This window comes from Venustampulla echinocandica, assembly GCF_003357145.1.
Source record: "Venustampulla echinocandica strain BP 5553 chromosome Unknown scaffold_0, whole genome shotgun sequence".
Classification (NCBI taxonomy): domain Eukaryota; kingdom Fungi; phylum Ascomycota; class Leotiomycetes; order Helotiales; family Pleuroascaceae; genus Venustampulla; species Venustampulla echinocandica.
Window position 1 is genome coordinate 7,339,539 of NW_022474205.1, and position 19,613 is coordinate 7,359,151.

The 19,613-nt window shown below is 47.8% G+C and overlaps 9 protein-coding genes across 9 annotated transcripts; 6 read left to right on the forward strand and 3 right to left on the reverse strand.

Annotated features, from left to right (window-relative positions):
• Positions 1 to 2,592: 2,592 nt before the first annotated feature.
• On the forward strand, positions 2,593 to 4,131 carry BP5553_02314 (putative protein kinase; the record flags this gene model as incomplete). The annotated part of the gene is made up of 1 exon (XM_032010937.1): positions 2,593 to 4,131. One exon carries the CDS (start codon positions 2,593 to 2,595, stop codon positions 4,129 to 4,131), a length of 1,539 nt encoding a protein of 512 aa, XP_031874991.1.
• Positions 4,132 to 4,804: 673 nt separating this feature from the next.
• BP5553_02315 (Uncharacterized protein) lies at positions 4,805 to 5,783 on the forward strand (the record flags this gene model as incomplete). The annotated part of the gene is made up of 3 exons (XM_032010938.1): positions 4,805 to 5,173; positions 5,243 to 5,485; positions 5,544 to 5,783. The coding sequence occupies 3 exons, from the start codon at positions 4,805 to 4,807 to the stop codon at positions 5,781 to 5,783; spliced, it is 852 nt and encodes a 283-aa protein (XP_031874992.1).
• Positions 5,784 to 6,328: 545 nt separating this feature from the next.
• Positions 6,329 to 7,345, reverse strand: BP5553_02316 (uncharacterized protein; the record flags this gene model as incomplete). Its single annotated transcript, XM_032010939.1, has 1 exon — positions 6,329 to 7,345. The coding sequence occupies one exon, from the start codon at positions 7,343 to 7,345 to the stop codon at positions 6,329 to 6,331; it is 1,017 nt and encodes a 338-aa protein (XP_031874993.1).
• Positions 7,346 to 9,006: 1,661 nt separating this feature from the next.
• Positions 9,007 to 9,855, forward strand: BP5553_02317 (uncharacterized protein; the record flags this gene model as incomplete). The annotated part of the gene is made up of 1 exon (XM_032010940.1): positions 9,007 to 9,855. The coding sequence occupies one exon, from the start codon at positions 9,007 to 9,009 to the stop codon at positions 9,853 to 9,855; it is 849 nt and encodes a 282-aa protein (XP_031874994.1).
• A 112-nt stretch (positions 9,856 to 9,967) lies between these two features.
• Positions 9,968 to 10,655, reverse strand: BP5553_02318 (uncharacterized protein; the record flags this gene model as incomplete). The annotated part of the gene is made up of 2 exons (XM_032010941.1): positions 9,968 to 9,997; positions 10,053 to 10,655. The coding sequence occupies 2 exons, from the start codon at positions 10,653 to 10,655 to the stop codon at positions 9,968 to 9,970; spliced, it is 633 nt and encodes a 210-aa protein (XP_031874995.1).
• Positions 10,656 to 11,055: 400 nt separating this feature from the next.
• On the forward strand, positions 11,056 to 11,901 carry BP5553_02319 (uncharacterized protein; the record flags this gene model as incomplete). The annotated part of the gene is made up of 1 exon (XM_032010942.1): positions 11,056 to 11,901. The coding sequence occupies one exon, from the start codon at positions 11,056 to 11,058 to the stop codon at positions 11,899 to 11,901; it is 846 nt and encodes a 281-aa protein (XP_031874996.1).
• A 2,890-nt stretch (positions 11,902 to 14,791) lies between these two features.
• On the forward strand, positions 14,792 to 15,654 carry BP5553_02320 (uncharacterized protein; the record flags this gene model as incomplete). The annotated part of the gene is made up of 3 exons (XM_032010943.1): positions 14,792 to 14,873; positions 14,940 to 15,301; positions 15,376 to 15,654. 3 exons carry the CDS (start codon positions 14,792 to 14,794, stop codon positions 15,652 to 15,654), a joined length of 723 nt encoding a protein of 240 aa, XP_031874997.1.
• Positions 15,655 to 16,679: 1,025 nt separating this feature from the next.
• Positions 16,680 to 17,177, reverse strand: BP5553_02321 (uncharacterized protein; the record flags this gene model as incomplete). The annotated part of the gene is made up of 2 exons (XM_032010944.1): positions 16,680 to 16,918; positions 16,973 to 17,177. The coding sequence occupies 2 exons, from the start codon at positions 17,175 to 17,177 to the stop codon at positions 16,680 to 16,682; spliced, it is 444 nt and encodes a 147-aa protein (XP_031874998.1).
• Positions 17,178 to 18,708: 1,531 nt separating this feature from the next.
• On the forward strand, positions 18,709 to 19,575 carry BP5553_02322 (putative Formyltetrahydrofolate deformylase; the record flags this gene model as incomplete). The annotated part of the gene is made up of 1 exon (XM_032010945.1): positions 18,709 to 19,575. One exon carries the CDS (start codon positions 18,709 to 18,711, stop codon positions 19,573 to 19,575), a length of 867 nt encoding a protein of 288 aa, XP_031874999.1.
• Positions 19,576 to 19,613: the final 38 nt, after the last annotated feature.

Genomic DNA, 19,613 nt, shown 5'->3' on the forward strand with positions numbered 1-19,613 from the left:
GAAGATACAGTAGCAGATGCAGCAGGGGCAGCCAGTACATGCGCTCCAGCAGCAGATGCGCGAGTGCAGCAGCAATAATAGCAAACGGAGCCATGGCAAGCTGCGTGTCAAATTCCAGGCCAACTCAGTCCGCATGATGTGCGGTGCTGTAGGGCTTCAACCCTGACGATACAGCAGTTCAGTCCGAAGTACCTCAACCTCGACAGCTATGCTATCCTTTCGACTCCGAACAATCAATTACTTTACGACCTTTTGAACGAGTTTGGATAACATCTACTTCGCAATAGCAGCGATGAGCTGCAGTGGGTCTCAACAATCGCCGGTGCCCGCCAGTGCCCGCCTGTTCTCACGGTACCCAATCACGGTTCCCAACTGATCTGCCCCTCGTGTCCCAGCGATGACTCCGCTCGCAATGACTCCTGTTTGGAGTTTCGTCACAACCACCTCTCCAGATCAATTGCCTTTGCACCTCCTTCCAGAAGCATATGCCGAGTTTATTTTCTCGAAGCCTTTTCCTCAAGACATATCCTAGCTCCGATCCTTCCGCGCTAGCCTTGACGCTGGTGATGCAAGAGGCGTGCGAAAACAAAAAACTGAGTTTTCCGACCCGAGACGAATCTTTTTTGTGGGGAGCAACTATTTATTTATTTATTTTCTGCCATTCTGCCATTCTGCCCGCGCCCACCGCCTTGGGACCGCGGGGTGTCTCAGTTCACTGGCTCTTATCCTCTCCTTATCCTCCCTTATCCTCTAGTCCCAGTCCCAGTTCGATTAGCCGGATGACGTTGGGTTTTCTTCCCGAAGCGGCCCCTGCCCAGGCCCAGCCCAGCCAGCTTGCTTCCCCTCCATCCGATTCCGTGGAAGCCATGGCTTTGTTGAGAGGATGAGAGAGGACGAGAGGCGGGTTCAATAGGGGAAACATGCCCGGCAACAATGCAATACCACCACCTCCAGGTTGCTGCTGGGCGGAGAAGCTTGTTAGCTGAGGTTTCGAGTTTTCCCCCTACAAAGCCTCGCCGTTTATCACACAGCGACAGCCCGACGCCCCCAGCAAACCTTTCTGTGTTTGTATCTGTTCCAGGGATGATATACCGTACACTCCGAGACATTGATGTGATTCCTATGTCAAGTGACATCATTCCCTGGAGCCTCATAGAGCGCAACTTCCGGAGTTCCAATGATCAACATGAATAGCATCATCAAGCGGTCTCCAATTCCAGTTGAATGCTCAAGAGTGATTTCAGGGTTGGTACCAAACCAGGAAGATGCGCATATCCTGGAACTCTGATATCACGCAGCTAGTGCTGGGGTGATTCCTATGAGTTTTTATTGAGTTTTTATTCCTGCCATATTTGCTGTGCTATGGTCACCCATGCCATTCTTGGTTTTTCTTCTGGGCCAGTCAGGAAACAAAAGAGGCCGAGTCTAGATGATGCCTTATATCCAAGGACCGGTACAAAGTATACTTAGGTACTTGTCGGTAATTATCTCAATATGTCTTTCGGGACACTTTCCTTCGATGGTATTATTATGCATCAACAAGGGAGCATTATGCGCCCAGCTGGGTAATACCATTCGTTGTCTTGGACGCTTTCAAATCGGTTATTGCTGGATTGAATAGTGCTGGATTGAATAGTGCTGGATTGAATAGTGCTGGATTGAATAGTGCTGGATTGAATAGTGCTGGATTGAATATCGCAGCTGGTGAGAAACCCAGAGAATCGTGCCCGAATGAATACTTTCTCTACTTATTAGGTACCTACATGGTTTGGGCAGTTATGATCCGCATCGAGTCGCTGGAAGATGGAAGCCAGGAGCCGCTCTTGGCTTGGCCAGCATGCGATCTGCCTGTGCTTACTTACCCAAGGCTTGGGCTACGGTATTGCAGCCGCAGCTCAAGTCGCAAGGTCTGTACTACTGACTTCGAGCACAAAATGCAGCTTTCGGGCTTGCGGGTATCTAATCGAAGGTCCAAGATATTTCCAAACTTGCTGAAACATACCGGAGAAGTTGGTGGAGTGCATTAGAAACGAAATCCAGGTGTTCGCAGCGTGTCTCACCACGTAAAACTTGGCCATAACATAAGCTCCCCCTATACCATTGACTTTCGTTCTCTGTAGTATAGGTATACATATTTCGAGACTCCAGACTCGAGAGCGACAAGCATTGAAAGTTTTATGTAAAAAAGACAAACCCGCGATGTAAATAGAACCTCCTAAACCCAACACAGCGCAAAACCAATGCTGGGCGCGGCTGGGCATGTGACGGTCAGCCTTGGCTGCCCCTGGAGCATTTCGGTAAACAGCCCGCGGGAAATCTCAGATTCGCCCAGCAGCCGTTCCGGTCAGGCTGAGGTTGGCTGCACATCCCTTTCTTCCCTCGCTTTCGTCTGCCTCCTTTTCCTCTTCCTCTTCCTCTCTTCTCCTCTTCCCTCCCTACATCACCAACGAACCACTTCTGCCAGCAAATGCATCTCGAAAAGAACTTCAATCACACCTGCCCCTTCACCGTCCAGTGCCCCATGTGCACCGCGACGAAGCCCCTCAAGCAACACCGTGATTACAGAGCCCAGATCCGCTTGGATGCCGCGCGATGGCGCGGCGCACCATGAATTCCACGAATCCAGCATCCGCCGTGACTACTATTAGAGGCTTCAATACGCCTATCCTTGAATTCGCAGATGACGATTCCGACTGCGGCTGTCAATCGCCCCCATCACGTCGCTATATAATCAACGATGTGGTCAGCGCCCACAGCAGCCCGATGCTGCGGTCCTCCTCTGGCCAGGGGTTGGGAGGCATCAGCAAGCTGAAGTTGCAGCTCGACACTTTCAACTTGAATGAATCGCGAACTAATTCGATGACCCGCTATCAAAGCAGGCCTTCATTCCAGTCCCAGCCACACAGCAGTGAAGGGACAACCGACGGATCCAGCGACGACGAGGCTTCCGACATCACGAGCTATGACATCCCTCTCGAGCACGATTTTGCTAGCGAAAGCGTACGCGAGAGGCCGATGTTTGGCGCGATGGAGGGAGGATTGGTGCAGGACACGATCGCGAGGAAAATGACGGCAACCGACTTCGAGCCGCTGCGATGCCTCGGGAAAGGTACCTTCGGGACTGTGCTGCTCGTGAAGCAGCAAGCGACAGGACGGCTTTACGCCCAGAAACAATTCAAGAAGGCTTCGCTGACTGTTCACAAACGACTTGTAGAGCAGACCAAGACTGAGCGCTCAATTCTGGAAAGCGTCAATCGACACCCGTTTGTCGTGAAATTGTTCTATGCTTTCCAGGACCACGAAAAGCTCTACCTGATCCTGGAATATGCCCAAGGAGGTGAACTATTTACCCATCTCGCCCAGGAGCGCATGTTCACCGAAGAAGTGGCCTCGTTTTACATGGCTGAAATGGTCCTTGCTCTCGAGCACCTTCACCACAACATGGGCGTGGTATATCGCGACCTGAAGCCCGAAAACTGCCTTCTTGATGCGGAAGGCCACCTCCTCTTGACCGACTTTGGACTTTCGAAGGTTCCTGTGGACGAGAATGACAAGTGTAACAGCATGCTTGGTACAGTTGAATACATGGCTCCGGAAGTGATCTTGGGCCAGAAGTACGGCATGGCAGTCGACTGGTGGTCCCTTGGTGCTCTAGGTTTCGATCTCCTGACTGGCTCACCTCCATTCCAAGGCCAGAATCATGCCAAGATCCAGGAGCGAATCGTGAAGCAGAAGCTGGCGATGCCATATTTCCTCGGTCCTGACGCGAAAGATCTATTGACCCGTCTTCTCCGCAAAGAGCCAACAAAGCGTCTCGGCGCCAACATGCCCAAGGACTTGCAAATAATCAAGAAACACCGATTCTTCCGCAAAATCGACTGGAAGAAATTGGCCTTGAGAGAGGTTGAAGCACCAATCCAGCCGTTAATCACCGATCCAGAGCTGGCTGAAAACTTCTCAGCCGATTTCACCGACTTGGCTGTTAGTCCTGTTTTGACGAGCCAGAAGGTCCCATGGAGTTCTACATCAGCCAGTGCGAATGAGAATCCATTTGGAGGTTTTAGTTATGTTGCTAGCCATAGCCTATTGACAGATGGGTTTATGGGGGTGAAGAGTGGAATCACCGCTTGATATGTGTTGACCGGGTCGGGGATAACGGGATAGAAAACTTGATGGGTTCGAGACTAGACATGTCTTTCGGTTATGCTCAAAACGTACAGACTGGATTAGATATTACGATGTGGTACATGACTTTGTTTTAGATGGAAGGGGCAGCTTGTTTGAACTTCCTTGTTCCTTCGATAGAAGCACAATAGATCCAATGCCCGCACCTCGCAACCCTCACTGATATATTATGCCCCCGATCTCCAAGCCTCCTAATCTAGTTTTACAGATTCGTAATGCCGGGATACAGTTCTACGCCGTAGTGTCGTAATTGCGATTTGTTTTGTCCTTATAGGTGTTCATACCCCAGAACCTTTCACATATGCCGATATGATGAAATGAGGGCCCTCTGGGTATTAAATGCAAACTCACTTAAATTCATACACATAAACGACCCTATCTATAATAATTTGTCCGTACCATTTATCTCACATTTCGATTCCAAGACGCACTATCGTCTAGTCACGTGTGGGCCTATTTTTCCAAATAGCAGCGTCATTGACTTCCTTCAATCCCTCTATGATATATTTTCAGCCTACATCCATTTGTCAAACTTGTCCAGCCTCAGTTTATAAACAATCATGGTACTCCTCTCTCGGCCCTAGACACCAATATATTCCCCTGCTAACACTGACAGACAATGATCACGCGGCCTTCAAAGGTCGACATTTTGATCCTCGGAGCAGGTTGGACATCAACCTTCCTAACCCCCTTTCTAGAGGCAGAAAAGATTTCATACGCCGCTACAACAACAACCGGCCGAGACGGGACCTATAAATTCAAGTACGCGCAAGATGACGATGATGAAGAGCAATACGCCGCCCTTCCGGCTGCCACTACCATTCTGATCATGTTTCCATTGAGGGGCCAGGGTCAAAGCGAACATCTCATTAAGTCTTATACGAGGAATCATGAGCCATTAGATACGGAATATCAGTTTGTTCAATTGGGGAGTAGTGGGATTTTTACTGTGGAAGGACAGGATCTTTGGATCACGAGATCCTCGAAGGTAAAGTTATGATTTCCAGTCGATAGACTCAATGCAGTGGACTGTTGACTAACATTCTCCCGCGAAAAGTACGATAAATCAAATCCACGAGCAATTGCCGAAGATGAACTTCTCGGTCTTGGAGGTTGCGTATTGAATCTTTCAGGCTTGTGGGGAGGTGCAAGACAGCCTAAAAATTGGATTGATCGAGTTGCGTCCACGAAAGATAAATTAAAGGAGAAGAAATCATTGCATATGGTTCATGGACTCGATGTTGCAAGAGCAATTATCGCCACCCACAGCCAATTCCATAAAGCTGGCGGTCAGCGATGGGTATATCCTTCGCCTATCCCGACTATATAAAGTGACGTACGCTAACCTTTTGACGTAGATACTTACAGACCTCATCGTCTATGACTGGTGGGCAGTAATCCTCGGATTTTCTGGTGAACTTGATGTTGAAAACTCAAATAATGAGAGAGAAAAGACTCAGATCAAGTGGGTTGGCGAGCTGATGGCCGAACAGGATATCAGGGCTTTGCCGAGATCTGTGGAGCAGCTTGGACGATGTTACGATTCACGCGAGTTTTGGACGACGTTCGGGATCATGCCGGTACGGGGCCGAATATAGTTTCCGCAGGCTCCAGTACCTCTGGTGTCGAGAAGTGCTCAAATGTGGCCGACTTGGTTGTATTCGTCGCGAGGGGAAAGGCAACAAGTTGTCCAAGGTCAGCTGCGGATACTATCATATATTGACCCGCGCAAATTCCATGTCTTGTCAAGCTGGGTTTCCTTTCCTTTCAATTGAGTTTCCCAATACGGTCCGATATTAAAGGGCAACTCCTTTTGGTCAAGAACCGAGCCAAACTCTGTCGGTCAACTGCAAGTGCTATTCATACAGCACTCAGGACTGTGCCTCGCGAGCATTTGCATCTTCCAAGAGCCCAGCAATCATTGGTGCAATATGACGTTATGAAAGGGGCTTTGCTTGACATGTTCTTAAATGTCGTTCATATTACTTCCTAGTTTCGCACTTGTTGCTCGTGGCTAGTGCAAACGACTAACAACTTAAAGAGAATTGTATTGGCTTGGAGCCCAAAGCTCAGCATACCCTGAAGCTTCAAATATCTCTTTCACCACTTTCAATCCTGTGGTTAAGCCTTACCGCAAGATCCACTATATCATCCCATACAGACACCTCACACCCTTATCCAACCCCTCTCCACCTATATCCGTGCTGTTAAATGCACTCACCGCAATCTTTACCCACAACGCTCCCTCAATCCTTGGATTTGGCACCCTCTTATCCACCACTCCCGGCACCGCATCCACAAGCCTGAATCCACACTTTTCCACACGCCAAGCTGCTCCGTTGACGAAGTCTGCTGGTAACTTAACTGGCCTCGATCGTGTGCAAGATATGGGGCTGCAGGTCACTTTGCCATCGGCTGGAGACGTCGTGCAAGATTCCCCGCACGTGTATGTCTCATCATAGCAGTCTGATAACCAACCATGGATGACACCATATAGCGTCCCATTCGCATTGGCGAAAGGTTTATCATATGGGGGGTAATAGCTCGGGCATGGATACGCAGCAGCTGGGGTTGACAAGACTGCAAGGGCCAGGACAGCAACCGCGACGCCGGGAAGAAGCGGCGCTCTAATGCCAACCTCACCTCTTCGCACCGTAACACGTGGTCTACGCTCCCAGGACCTTACTACCCATTCAATCGCCAAGAACGTCGCCAGAGAAGCTAGGAGTCCGAACACAGGAACAAATATGTATAGCGCCCTCAGCCAGAACTTCTTCCACCACAGCGCATCGGCCTTGTATATCTCGCCCACGGCCTCGAGACACGGGATCGGGTAGCGCTCGGCCCAGAACCAGATCTTGCTCGCGTCACAGATTATGTTTGATGATGAGAGGTCCACCTTAGTCGTTGTGTAGCAGGCGTCAGCGATGATGCTTGGGTAGAGACAGGAGTCGCCGCAGCCGTCGTAGCAAAGCTGGTAGGCTTGGGTGCGGGCTAGGTCGATCCAATGGTTTGGACTATGGAAGCTGTGTGCGGTGGAGACGAGCTGGCTAACGAAAAGCCCCCAAAAGATACCAACGATGGTACCAACGCTGATGCCAGCGATAATGCTAAAGCAAAGGCTGAGGAAGGGGAAGCCTTGGTCTCGAGGCTTGAACATTTCGAGCTGGGGGGAAGCATTGATTTGCTACTAAATTCACGAGTTCATTATATTTGGAAAGATGGCAAACGAAGTCTTTTTGAGCTTTTGTTCAAAATTTAGCAGGAGGGGACGAAAGGGTTTGGATGGTGATGAAATTCAAAGCAGCCTCGTTTCGGGCGTCTCTGCAATCGGGCAAGCCACTCGTCACAGTTTTCCGCCTCGCTTCTCCTCGCAACTTGAAACCTTTCCAATTGGGAAAGTCATTACCATTATCATTAGATACAGTCGCCCGCTCAGATCCAAAGATGGAAATGGGAAACGTTCATGTCGACATTCCAGTGTGGGGCTACCTGTCTGTTATCCTGCCTTCGATTGCCGCTGTCAGCGCCTCGGGGGTGGCAGGGATATTAATGACTCTGCGTTACATGAGGCAATGGTCTGGCTACTTGATAACGGAAGATGTCACGCGTCACTCTAAGTCGGTCGGAAATTACCCCACACTTCTAGCATTGATTACTTTTATCCCCAGACATCAACATTGGCAGTTGACCCCTTATTCGGGAGGATTTGGAATGTTAATTTTAAAAGAAACCAGTGTTCATCAATTATTCCTAGATTTACTTGCAAGCTGTAATGCATTTAGCTGCTGGTGAACCGTTGAAATTTTTTTAACGGGAAATGGGCATTGAAGTTGGATCATCGCTAACTCTGTTTAGCAGTTTAATCACCAAATGAACTTTCATCCTGGGGATAATCTGCCTTGGTGGACTCGGCACTGTGTTTGAAACTACCGAGTTGTTTATATCTACCGGGCCAACCCGAATCAACCTAGCGAAGGCAGGATATTAATTAACCTCCCCTGTTGAAGAAGTATGCTGGACATTCATTGGTTTATAAAGTTATTTAACTGATTCAAACGACAATGCCGATCGAGCGATATACAAGCCTCCCGAGCAAAACGAGATCGTCAGCCAAGTGTGGGGGCACGCCATTCCCCATTTTAAGGCAATGTTAAGTTGTTAGCAACCTTCCCATTAGCAGAAAGCCGCGCTGTGTCCGGATATCGAAAGGATTTTCCAGTCAGTCCTTCAACCGCGGCTGTGATGTTATCAGTCATTCTGCCGCAGCTTCAGTGATCGAATAGATTTCAATGCCTGATATGCCTCTCCATGTTGAGGGCCCATTCAATGCAAACGTTAATCTAGAACGCCACCCCCTACTTCTTAATACCGAAGCAGACCCATATCTGGCACTCGAAACCAACTCCCCATAGATGTTATCCTACGGGGGAAGTCGTCCCGGTTGGTATAGCTAGGGCCGAATTATATGATCTGTAATCTATTTGCAAGCTCCACAATCTATTTCCTATACTTTAACTGGGGTGGATTCGTCGATTATTCCAAATGTGACTTCTTTATGCACTATGTACTTTTGCGCATAGCCTAGCTCTTGGTTGTTTTGGTATCAGTGGTTGTTTCTACCACTTCTTCCGTTGAGATAACCTAATTAGCATGTAAAATTGCGGAATCATTGTGCCCTGCAGTCTGGTTGAAAAGGCGTATATAAAGACCACTCCTCTCCTTAAACTACTTACTTCCGTTGGTCTATCACCCCTACAGACGCCGTCCTTCGTTCTTCCCATCCCAAGCCGAGACTTTATCCAGCCAGCGTTGCCCATCATGAAGTTCTCTCTGCTTCTCAGCACGGGGCTTTTTGCTACCTCAATCGTTGCCGCACCTCGAGGCCGCGGCTTGGCTCATCGTGTAGCTTCCCGGACAAGTAGGACCGGTCTTCCAGCTCAAATCTTGGACCCCTTAGACAGAATTTTAGCTGGCCAGGACGGAAACGCTACTCATGTCTCCTACAGCAACAACTGGTCAGGGGCAGTATTGACAGCTCCTCCTGCCGGGACAACATTTTCCGCGGTTTCGGGGAAATTCGCGGTTCCCGTTCCCTCCACACCAAAAGGTGGGCCGGATGCCAGCCACTCTGCATCCATCTGGGCGGGCATTGATGGAGACACTTTCCAAAATTCCATTCTCCAGGCTGGTATCGATGTGACGGTCACGAAATCTGGAGCCGCCGAAGCCGTGACGTATAGCGCGTGGTATGAATGGTACCCTAACTACGCCATCAACATTGCTAGCACAGCATTCTCTTTCAAGGAGAAGGATGTCATTAGCATTTCTATCACTTCAAGCAGCTCGACCAAGGGTACAATAGTCCTATCGAATATCAACACGGGGAAATCATTCTCAAAGACGCTAGAGGCGCCATCGGCTGCCGCAGCTCTCGGTGGCCAGAATGCGGAGTGGATTGTGGAGGACTACTCGCAGAATGGTGCACTTGTTCCTTTTGCAAATTTCGGAACTGTCCACTTCTCGGAATGTGTGGCTAAGGCGGGGACCACGAACGTAGGGACGAAGGGAGCGGAAATCATTAACCTGAAGGTTAAAGATACTGGAAAGGTTTTGACTGATGTAACGATCCCGAGCGAGTCCGAAGTCCACGTTGTGTATACTGCATAGTGACTCACTGCGAATGAGAGATTTGGAAATCAAAACTGTTATAATAATAATTCCGTAAGCTTAACCGTACTGCAACGTTTAAATTCATGATTGATCCTGCTTGCACCACAGCTCAAGGTCCGGCATTGGCCTTCGTAATTCCCTAACTAAGTTAACAGCAAGCATATGGGGCTGTCAAGGAATTAAGATTGTCTTACAAGTTTCAAAGCCAATTCTAGCATTGGCCCATTGCCAAACCCCTGAATAAACCATTCAATAAATTCCTTGCTGGCATTTGGTACTTCTGCTGCAGTAGGAATACAATTATTTGTGGAACACCAGCCGAGAAGAAATTGGATGTCTGCTGCATCGGCGAGTTTTCTCTCTCCGGTTCTACGCCCGAGGATAGAACGACATTTGGCATTCAGTATTAGCGTCGGTTTCAAAACATTGATACCGTCGATCGTAATGACAGGTGTCGATTCATCAAAGGTCTCTTGAAACAAGGATGGTGATGCGAGGATCTGGATTTCGACGGGCGGATTGCTCTTATAGTAAGTATGCAGCGTCTTATTATCAACATCGTATAACTCAGCGTCGTTTTTGAGCAGCATCCTGGCTTGTTTTGTGGCTCCTTTGGGAACTACAATATCAACATCGTGGGTGGTCCGCATAGAGCCAAGAATCGAGCATGATGCACCACCCACAATGGCATAGGTTTGTGTTTTGAGAGTTTGTCCAATGGCTCTGGCTGCCTCGAGAACTTGGTCACGGCTTGGATTTGATGAGGGTTGAGGGCTGGATATCGCTGAGGACGACATGGCAATGGAGGAATGAACGACGAGGGAGGAATTAAATGATTCCAATTGAGGGCACTTCACGACGTGAGAAAATTAGGTTGTATTTTCTTTTTGGTAGATTTAACTTACATAGTCAAAATTCACAGACTTGGAAGTTGGGACTCATCATATGTATTTTGTCATAATATAAAAAGTGTACTCCTGCGGAAGTTTAATAGATGTGGTGTGGTTTAGGCTCCAGTCCTTGTTGGCGTACACGTGGAGGACGCGTTTTGTGGCGGAAGCTTTCATATGTCGGGTTTGTCGCCTAATTTCTGTTTACTTAGTACTCGAGTACCTCATCAACTACCCATCCTCATCAGAGCTCACAGAATCCTATACCACGGACTCTTGCCAAAGGATTCCAATGCTGGACCACGTCATGACTACTGGCAACGATTGTTTCAATCCGAGATTTCAGCCGTGCTATTTATTGCGCGAGAGCAAGATACCATGCGTGGTTTGGTTTGAGGACGCCGTTGCACATTATGGTGTCCCAACCATAGTATTCGATTTCTACATACTCGTACCGGACACTGACTTGGCCGCTGAAGTTCTGGTAAAGGCGGGCTGGACTCTGGCCAAGCAAAAGGAGCCCAGAATTGGAACTGCCACCGTCGATACTTCGCACCGTTGTCTGAATCCACCGACGCCAGACCGCGATTGTTTGCCCACCAAATGGGATGGTATTGGCACGCGACCACTCCCAAGTAAGGAGCCACCGGGTCCGACAACTACAATTCTCCTTCCAGCTGCAAACTGGAATTTCCCTCTGCCTCGGTTTTCACACTCTCGCACCGTCTCTTACCTCGATTTCTTTCCCCCACTGCTGGGCTTACTCGACGCTCTGATAGGCAGCTTGCTCGACAATCCTCATCCCGACAGTTCCTTGTGGCTTCATATTATGCTACACATAGGCTACCTGTACCAATATGTTCCCGCTCTCAAAAAGAGAGATTTTGCAGAGGGATTAAAATATGAGCATCGTCAATATCATTTTGACACCCTATCAGGAATGTCAGAAGGGCTGCCATTTGTACGCCATCAACGATTAATCCGAGAAAAATTACGACAGGGAACTATTCAGCTCCAAGAATGTTCAGCTGATCGCAACAACGAAGAGCTCTTCTCTGGCCGCAGGGAAGCGGAAATTTTGGCGTTAATGCCTCGGCCTGCCGAGGAGTCTGCTGGAGAAAGTAGCTCATCGGATGATCAAATTGATAAATGAGAGGATGATTTAAGGATTTTGAATCTAAAATTTATGGTTGCGAGATTTAATAAGGGACTGGAAGTAAAATATATCATGATCAGTGGAGATTATGACTGCTTTCGAAGTTAGTTTGGTGTCTGGCCCCTCCCTTCAGTCCCTCGCGAAAGCAGCAGTCGTCAGAGCGGCTTCAGTTATAGCACCAAGTGCCCGGGAGCTTCCCTCCGGATGAGACGCTATCTTTAGATCTGGGAATTGGGCGTTGTTCGACGGTTAAGAAATGCTGGTCTAGGTTGTTCTACTTGCAAGGGTATCTCTTAGGTAAATCATGAGCGCGCTGGGAGTTTACAGCCTAAGGTATAGTACCTTCTTCTTCCAAAAACATATCTAGCTGACAAGCAGAGTGACCTCCCTAACCCCAGTTTGAACACTTTTAGTTGCCGTTTCTGTGAGGCTTCCGGAGTTCGGTCAGATCTTATTTGCGTGGAGAATATCCTCGCCCATGGCTTTGCTCCCAAGAATTACGGCAGCATCTTTAAGATGGCCTTTCGTTGAACCGGACCAACCAACTTCCCAGGATGTAGTCTACGGGGCCTATAATAAGGTGGGGAAAGTGCTAGTACTTACTGAAAAGGCTGATATCAATCAGCGGTGGGTTTGTTGGCCGGAGATCCGGCTGCAGCTTTCTACCCAGAAAGTGTATGCAGATATAGAGATCTTCCCTAAGATATCTAGGAGCTGCACAGGTATTGAAGGATCTGAAGACAGTGGCAGATGTTGAGGACCCGATGATGCCTGTGTTTTGCGCAAACGATGCCCTGAAACTTGGAGGTTTTCATTGCTACCTATTGTTGGTTCAAGTATTCAATGTTCGTTTGTCGGATTGACGTTGTTAATATAATTCAATCATTGGGCGATTTATTTTACTATGAATTGTTAGATCCTTTAGACCTCGGTTCCCCTAGAGACTTTAGCGTTGCGTTGCAGAAATGGAGGCCATGGGTGGAAAAAGGGGGACGAGTCACGTGGTGTGCGACTGAGGCTTACCTTCCAGCGTGTCCACTGTATATATCTCGGACTATCGCAAGAATCTTTCTGGAAAGCCTGGAATATTGTACCTGAGGCCCTGGCGAAATCGAGAGACTTATTCGCCCTATTTCTAAGACAATCGCTGAGCAAAGAGCTAGTGGTCAGGGCTACACTAGCAGCACAACTGATGATCTAACATGAATCCATCCGTAAACATGAAGGATGGCGAGGTGATATACGTTTATGAGGCCTGCCAAGATGGCAGAGGATTGGAGCTAATTTTCAGCTAGCTCAAGTAACTCGTATCTACTTTGTAAATGTCTTGTCCTTTTACCAACATGGAATTTTCCGTATTGATGTTGTTTGGTGGCATTCTGGCTGCGTGGCAAGAGATAAAGTAGTCGGCATGAATCCTGATCTGATTTTCTAGCTTAAAAAGGTAACATTTGCTGTTGAGGGTGTTGGGCGTACGCAGGGTGGAGAGCTGGTTTTCAGGAAAATTCCATGCCAACGAAGCAGCCAAGACCCAATGACAGGTCAAATATGCACTCAAAGACTTTCGGGTAGAAAGGAAAAATAAGTGGTAGAACTTCTCCACTTTTCAGTCACCATTTCATCGTATAGGTAACATATCCATCACCTACTACAATCATTTTCTCCGCTTCGCTCTATTAGCACGGAGACCACCGGCACTTAGATGGTTCAAGGTAACGGAAGAGCGTATTAGAAAATCAATCCGGAAAGCTTTATTGGTTTTCTTTCGGCACGTCCCTCTTATTAGCCTACTTCCCCGAGTTTCGTAGGATCAGGTGTAACCTATCGCCGGAAGAAAAGCATGCTTCCCCAGCGGCCAAATGGAAGGATACTTTGAATTACAATGGAGATTTAGGAGCGGCCGAATTAGAATAAAAGTTGACCTCGAGGGCCGAGGCCTAACTATATTAGTGCGCCTTCCTGACTCGAATTCTATGATTGGTAATTCATGCGCCGAAGGAATGGTTCACGCGGTCATGTTCCCAGTTTAAGATCTCGCTAGTCCCCGTATATGCACCTTTTTTCGATCTCCAGATCTCGCATCGCCCCGCATATATATTAACCCGCCGACCCGAACATCATGGTACCCCAAAAGAGGAAATTAGCGGAGTTAAGCTTAATCTGCAGGAACAACTTGATACACTGAAAAAGGAAATAATCAAAGTCAAGCTAAAGTATATTACAGCAAATTCGTGTCTTAGTATGCCGAGTACCGGTATAGCGTCTAATTATCAGGTGTAGTACACATTAATATGAAACTATACCGGGAGCTATGGAGACACTTCATGAAGTATACCCACCTCAAGAGATTACATGGCAATATTTATACTCAAAAGGTTGGCATGTCTCTGACCTTAAAGTCTTAAACCAAAATTCCCAAATGGAAGAGCAAATAAGGCTAGGCAGGACGCTAAATAGACGCAAAAGAAAATATGTCCGATTAAATAAAGTAGTATACTTGGCAATATTACATCCTTGCGCTATATTTACACTACACCACGTTCCATCAATACAAGCAGCGCCGTATTTTATTTTAATTTTTAATAACAAGAGCGGGGTAATTACATAGTCATCCCCGGGTGGTATGAGATGGGCAATGAGCCGACGAGTTTCTCCAATTCGTGAACCACAGATCATCATGTGCATCAATAAACAGAGATGTCAAAAGTATAGAGGCTAAACAACCACTTTTGCATAATTTCATAGCGAAAAGACAGGAGTTTCGAAGTACGAGATGGTAAACAGTATATAATCACCACTCATTCCTCCAGTTTCTCCTTTTTAACAATCTCTGGTATCATTATTCTCTGTCTCTGTTTTTCCATAATTCACCTCAAATATATTAAAAATGTATGCCTTCAAGCTCGATTTCTTTCTGGCTGCAGCCTGTCTCGCGAGCTCAGTTGTGGCTCAGACAAAACTGAAAATAAGTAAGAGGCTTCGGTTCTACAAACATCTTTTCCGTTGATGTTGACTAACCATGTAATATTATGCAGTGCCACTTGGAGATAGCATTACGGAAATCACCTGCTGGAGAACAACAGTATGGGATGATCTTAACGCAGCAGGAGTTGCAGATAAGATCCAGTTCGTTGGCTCCATGACCAACAATCCTCAAAACTGCAAGGGAAATTCAACTTGGGATATGCATCACGAGGGTCATTCTGGCTACCTTGCTATTGACATCGCCAATAAGTACCTGGTAAATTGGCTTTCCACAACCAAGCCTGACATTGTTATGTTCATGTTGGGTACCAACGATGTCGCCCAGCAGAACAAAGGCCCTACTGAGATTTTGGCTGCGTACACGAAGATGGTGGGGCAGATGAGGGCAGTCACCCCAAAAGTCAAGATCATTGTACGTATCCTCTCCCACGTTCAAATTCGGAACCTCCTGGCTATTTTTTGTCACCCTTCTAAACTCTACGCTAGGTCGACCTTGTCATCCCAATTAGCTTCGGTTCCTCCAACACGGGCATCACGGCTTTGAACCAAGCCATTCCCGCATGGGTAAAATCCACGACAACGGTAGATTCCCCTATTGTCATTGCGGATTGCGCCACAGGTTTCCCGACATCTGACCTGAGAGATGGTGTTCATCCCAATGCTGCCGGTGATGCCATTATTTCCTCGCGCATCTTCCCAGTCCTGCTCAAGGTTATTCAAGAGAGTCTGGGAACTGCAACCACACCTATTGCATTTACCGCATAGTTCGGATATATGATTTGAGTCCATGTATATAGAATGGAGTAACTGTACATATATGGAGAGTGTCTAGTTGAGAATGAACGAAGGGAAACATTCGTTGAAATACGTACCTCACTGTCGCTCTAACGATTGAAAGACGCATATCTCCTCCACCGCTGCTGGTGCGCAAACGACCTTCGCAAAGCCCTCGCCAGAATTAAAGAAATAGCTTCCGAGATTCGTAGAGTGGGATAGAAACTCCGTAAGGTTGGAATTGAACTTGATCATCAGGAATTCATTCTGAAAGTCTGAGATAGAGAGCAGTGAAATGTATGTATACCAATGAAGTTGGTACGCCGCGATAAGACTTTTTTTCTTGGCTGCCCAGAGTTCGTGGGGGAATAATATTGTGAGTACAGTGTGATGGTTCCAAGATATTGTCTAGGTTTTGCATGTAGTGTAATTCCATATAGTGTGCGTATGGAAGGGACAGAAGGGAGCGAGGGAAATTGCGGTCGTTTAACGCATAGTTATTTGGCAATACCAGCAGTTGAATTTCTACACTAATAGGTATTAAGCTGGCATCTCAACGATAGAAATTTCAAGCTCAGTTAACGCATATATTTCATATTTGATGTGGCAAGGTTGACAAACCCACGTCGAACTAGCCCATACATCTTAGATGCAGCAACAGGGCGTACAAAACCACAATGAGCCCAAAAATCAAACAAGGCTGCACCAAAAACAACCGTCGCCTAGTCAGTCCGCCATGACCACCGCGGCAGCCTCCTTGCCAACCACCCCCGGCTGGAGCTCATCTAATATTCCCTAGATAATAGAGCCATGTCGGCGAAGATTTTCAGCCGAGCTCTAGGTGCTAGCGAAGCATGAGTTACCATACTTCAAGCACCCGAGCTCAGCTGAACATCCGGACTTCCGAGCTAGCTATAAAGCTATATTCTGATGGTAGGATCTCAAATGAGCTCCCATTCCCGGGGTCACTCCCAAAGAGGCAATCGATAGATCTCATGGTAGAGAACTCCTATATCCTATGGGCCTGATACAGAAAGCAATTCAAGCCTGGCCAGCGCCCTATCTAAGACCTCCACACCTCCATCGAGGTAGAAAGCGGCAAGAAGGGCCTCCACAGTACCCGCAATCATCTTACCACTGATTTGCCCCTTCTGTGACGGGTTCGAATTGATATATGCTTCAAGGCCGATATTACGACCGACTAGAGCGAGGTGGGCGTTGTTCGCCAGTTGATCAATGATATTAGTACCAATTTCTGTTGCAAGTCAATTACAACTGGCCGGCCTCAGCAATGCGAACTAAGACTTACCCGTCGATTTCCCCGTTGGGTACCATGCGTTTGTAAGCCTCCACCCAAGGAGCCTATCTCCAAGAAGGGCTAGCCTTGTGTGACCTTGGGCGAATCCACCCGCTCCTTTGCAATTCAATGCCTCCCAGCATATATCGGAGTTCCTGAACTGATATCCAAAGATGGCCTCCACTGCGGCCACCACTTCTCTCCTGTCGACTGGCATTGCAATAATGGCTATTGCTTCGCCTGAGGGCGAACCAGGGACTCACAATGAATTTGAAGCAATTGGTGACGGTAAGGAAGTTGGAAGTATTGCAAAGAATGAAAATAGGGGAAGATGTATGATGAATTTTATCAGCTAGAAAACGAAGCGGGTCCTCCCTTATTTATGCCGCATCGTTGCAACCGGCTAGGAAGATCGTAGCGCAATTGCACCAAGGCGCCCAAGCACCTGCTTCTGCCTAGAGACCGTGAGGTTCGTTTCAGAGAAGAAAAGTCAGATCCAATAGTTCTGGCGATGCGGTAGTAAAATCGGCCAAGTACACATAGCCAGGCCGGTAATACGGCTAGGCACAGCCATCCAACACCTGGACGCCCTACGAGGCAGATTCATGGACATTGGAAGCCATGATAACGAGGCTACATGTAGTGATAGACGGCATCAAGGAGCTTGTAATGAATCTCTAGAAGCATTTCGCGGCGATAAAGAAAAGTAGAAAAATCTAGTGATGGCTACAAAAAGGGATCCAGGGCATTTCGCCCCATTCACACGCCCACTTGCGTAATGACATATCGTATTAAGCGCTTGCTTGTGCCAACAGGCCTAAAGGCATATTCCAGAGTAACTACCAGTATGGCCAAAAGCAATTGTTCTTGCGGTGCGGTGCCGTAAGTAAAATCGAAATCCAACTTTCAATCCAGTTCCAGCGAGGTGGGTAGAATGAGGGGCTAGGGTGTTACAGTTGCACAGCCATCCAGCATCAACACCAACATTTCGTGATTGTTAGGCCCTTTGATTTCTTGCAACACTCTTGTGGCGCATACTCGGCCACCGGGACTGCATGCTACGCATTTTCCCGTCATGCACTCCTCCAGCCGCCGAGGAAGGCCTATCGACCGTGTACAGAGGCCGCCCATCTTCGTTCAGATTCGTGCGGAATTTCAGCTTAAGCCCTCCCATACTCGAGTATCTTTAAGACCGTTTTGACTGGCAAAGATGTGTATTCTATCTAGATAATATCGGTCGAGATGCGAGGAACACTGGCCGCTTGTCGACAGCAGGATAGTGCGACGACCATCACCTCCCCTGATGCAGGCCAGGAACCTGAGAACGGTCATATTTTCAGGGTTAAGACGAGTCAGCCCCTCGAGCGATTGCGATATGCTTGTGCCAGAGCTTGTATCCTCTTGCATTTATCGCTTTGTAAGGGAATGGCAAGATACATTTGAGCAAACCCCTAGAGCTAGAAGCTAGAAGCTAAGGCTACCTCGAAAACAGATGAGGAAAGGCAAAAACGGAAGTCATGGTGTTTGGCAGAGGGGATTTATGTGTGGGCTCGGCTAATGTGGAGGCTACGTACTAGCTTTTGTGACTGATCATTACATTCCTCGACAAACCTTGATATTGATATCTACAAAACACCAGGAACACCAGGAACACCAGGAACATCAGGAACATCTACACCTCCTATCTTATCAATCAATATAACCTTTACTCAATCCAGCCAATAGCCGCTTCCGGCCCCATTGCCAAGATGGCCATCGCGGAGGAATTCATCTTGACTCTCTCATGCCCCGATCAGGCGGGCATCGTGCATGCCGTGACCGGCTTCCTGGCCCAGCATAATCTGAACATCGTGGATTCACAACAGTTCGGCGACCCAACATCACGGACATTCTTCATGCGAGTACACTTCGCCCCCGTGGATGCGTCCAATGAAGTCAACACAGCTCAGTTGCGGAACTCCTTCGAAGCCGTTGCCAAGCCAATGTCCATGGACTTCGATCTCTCGTCAACTTCCCGGAAGCCCCGTGTTCTTATCATGGTGTCCAAGATTGGGCACTGTCTCAATGATATTTTGTTCCGCCAATCGACCAACCAACTCCGGGTTGAGGTCCCTCTCATTATTTCCAACCATCCCGATTTTGCCCCGCTGGCGGAGACTTACAAGATCCCATTCCATCATCTCCCCGTAACGGCCGAGACCAAAGCTCAGCAAGAAACTCAGATTCTTGACTTGGTCAAGGAGCATAATATCGATCTCATCGTCCTGGCTCGATATATGCAGGTTCTCTCGCCTACCCTTTGTTCGGCGATGTCTGGAAAAATCATCAACATCCATCATAGCTTCCTGCCCTCATTCAAAGGTGCCAAGCCCTATCACCAAGCATATGATCGGGGTGTCAAGATCATTGGAGCGACAGCACACTTTGTTACAAGTGACCTTGACGAAGGGCCAATTATTGAGCAAAATGTAGTCCGTGTCGGCCATGGACTGAGTCCGAAGGAATTGACTATCGAAGGTTCCAATGTAGAGAGTACCGTACTCTCTACTGCCGTACGATGGGTCACGGAGAGAAGGGTACTATTAAATGGAGCGAAGACGGTGGTCTTCAATTGAGTTATTTGCGGTCAATCTCTGCTGTGTACGTTTGCACC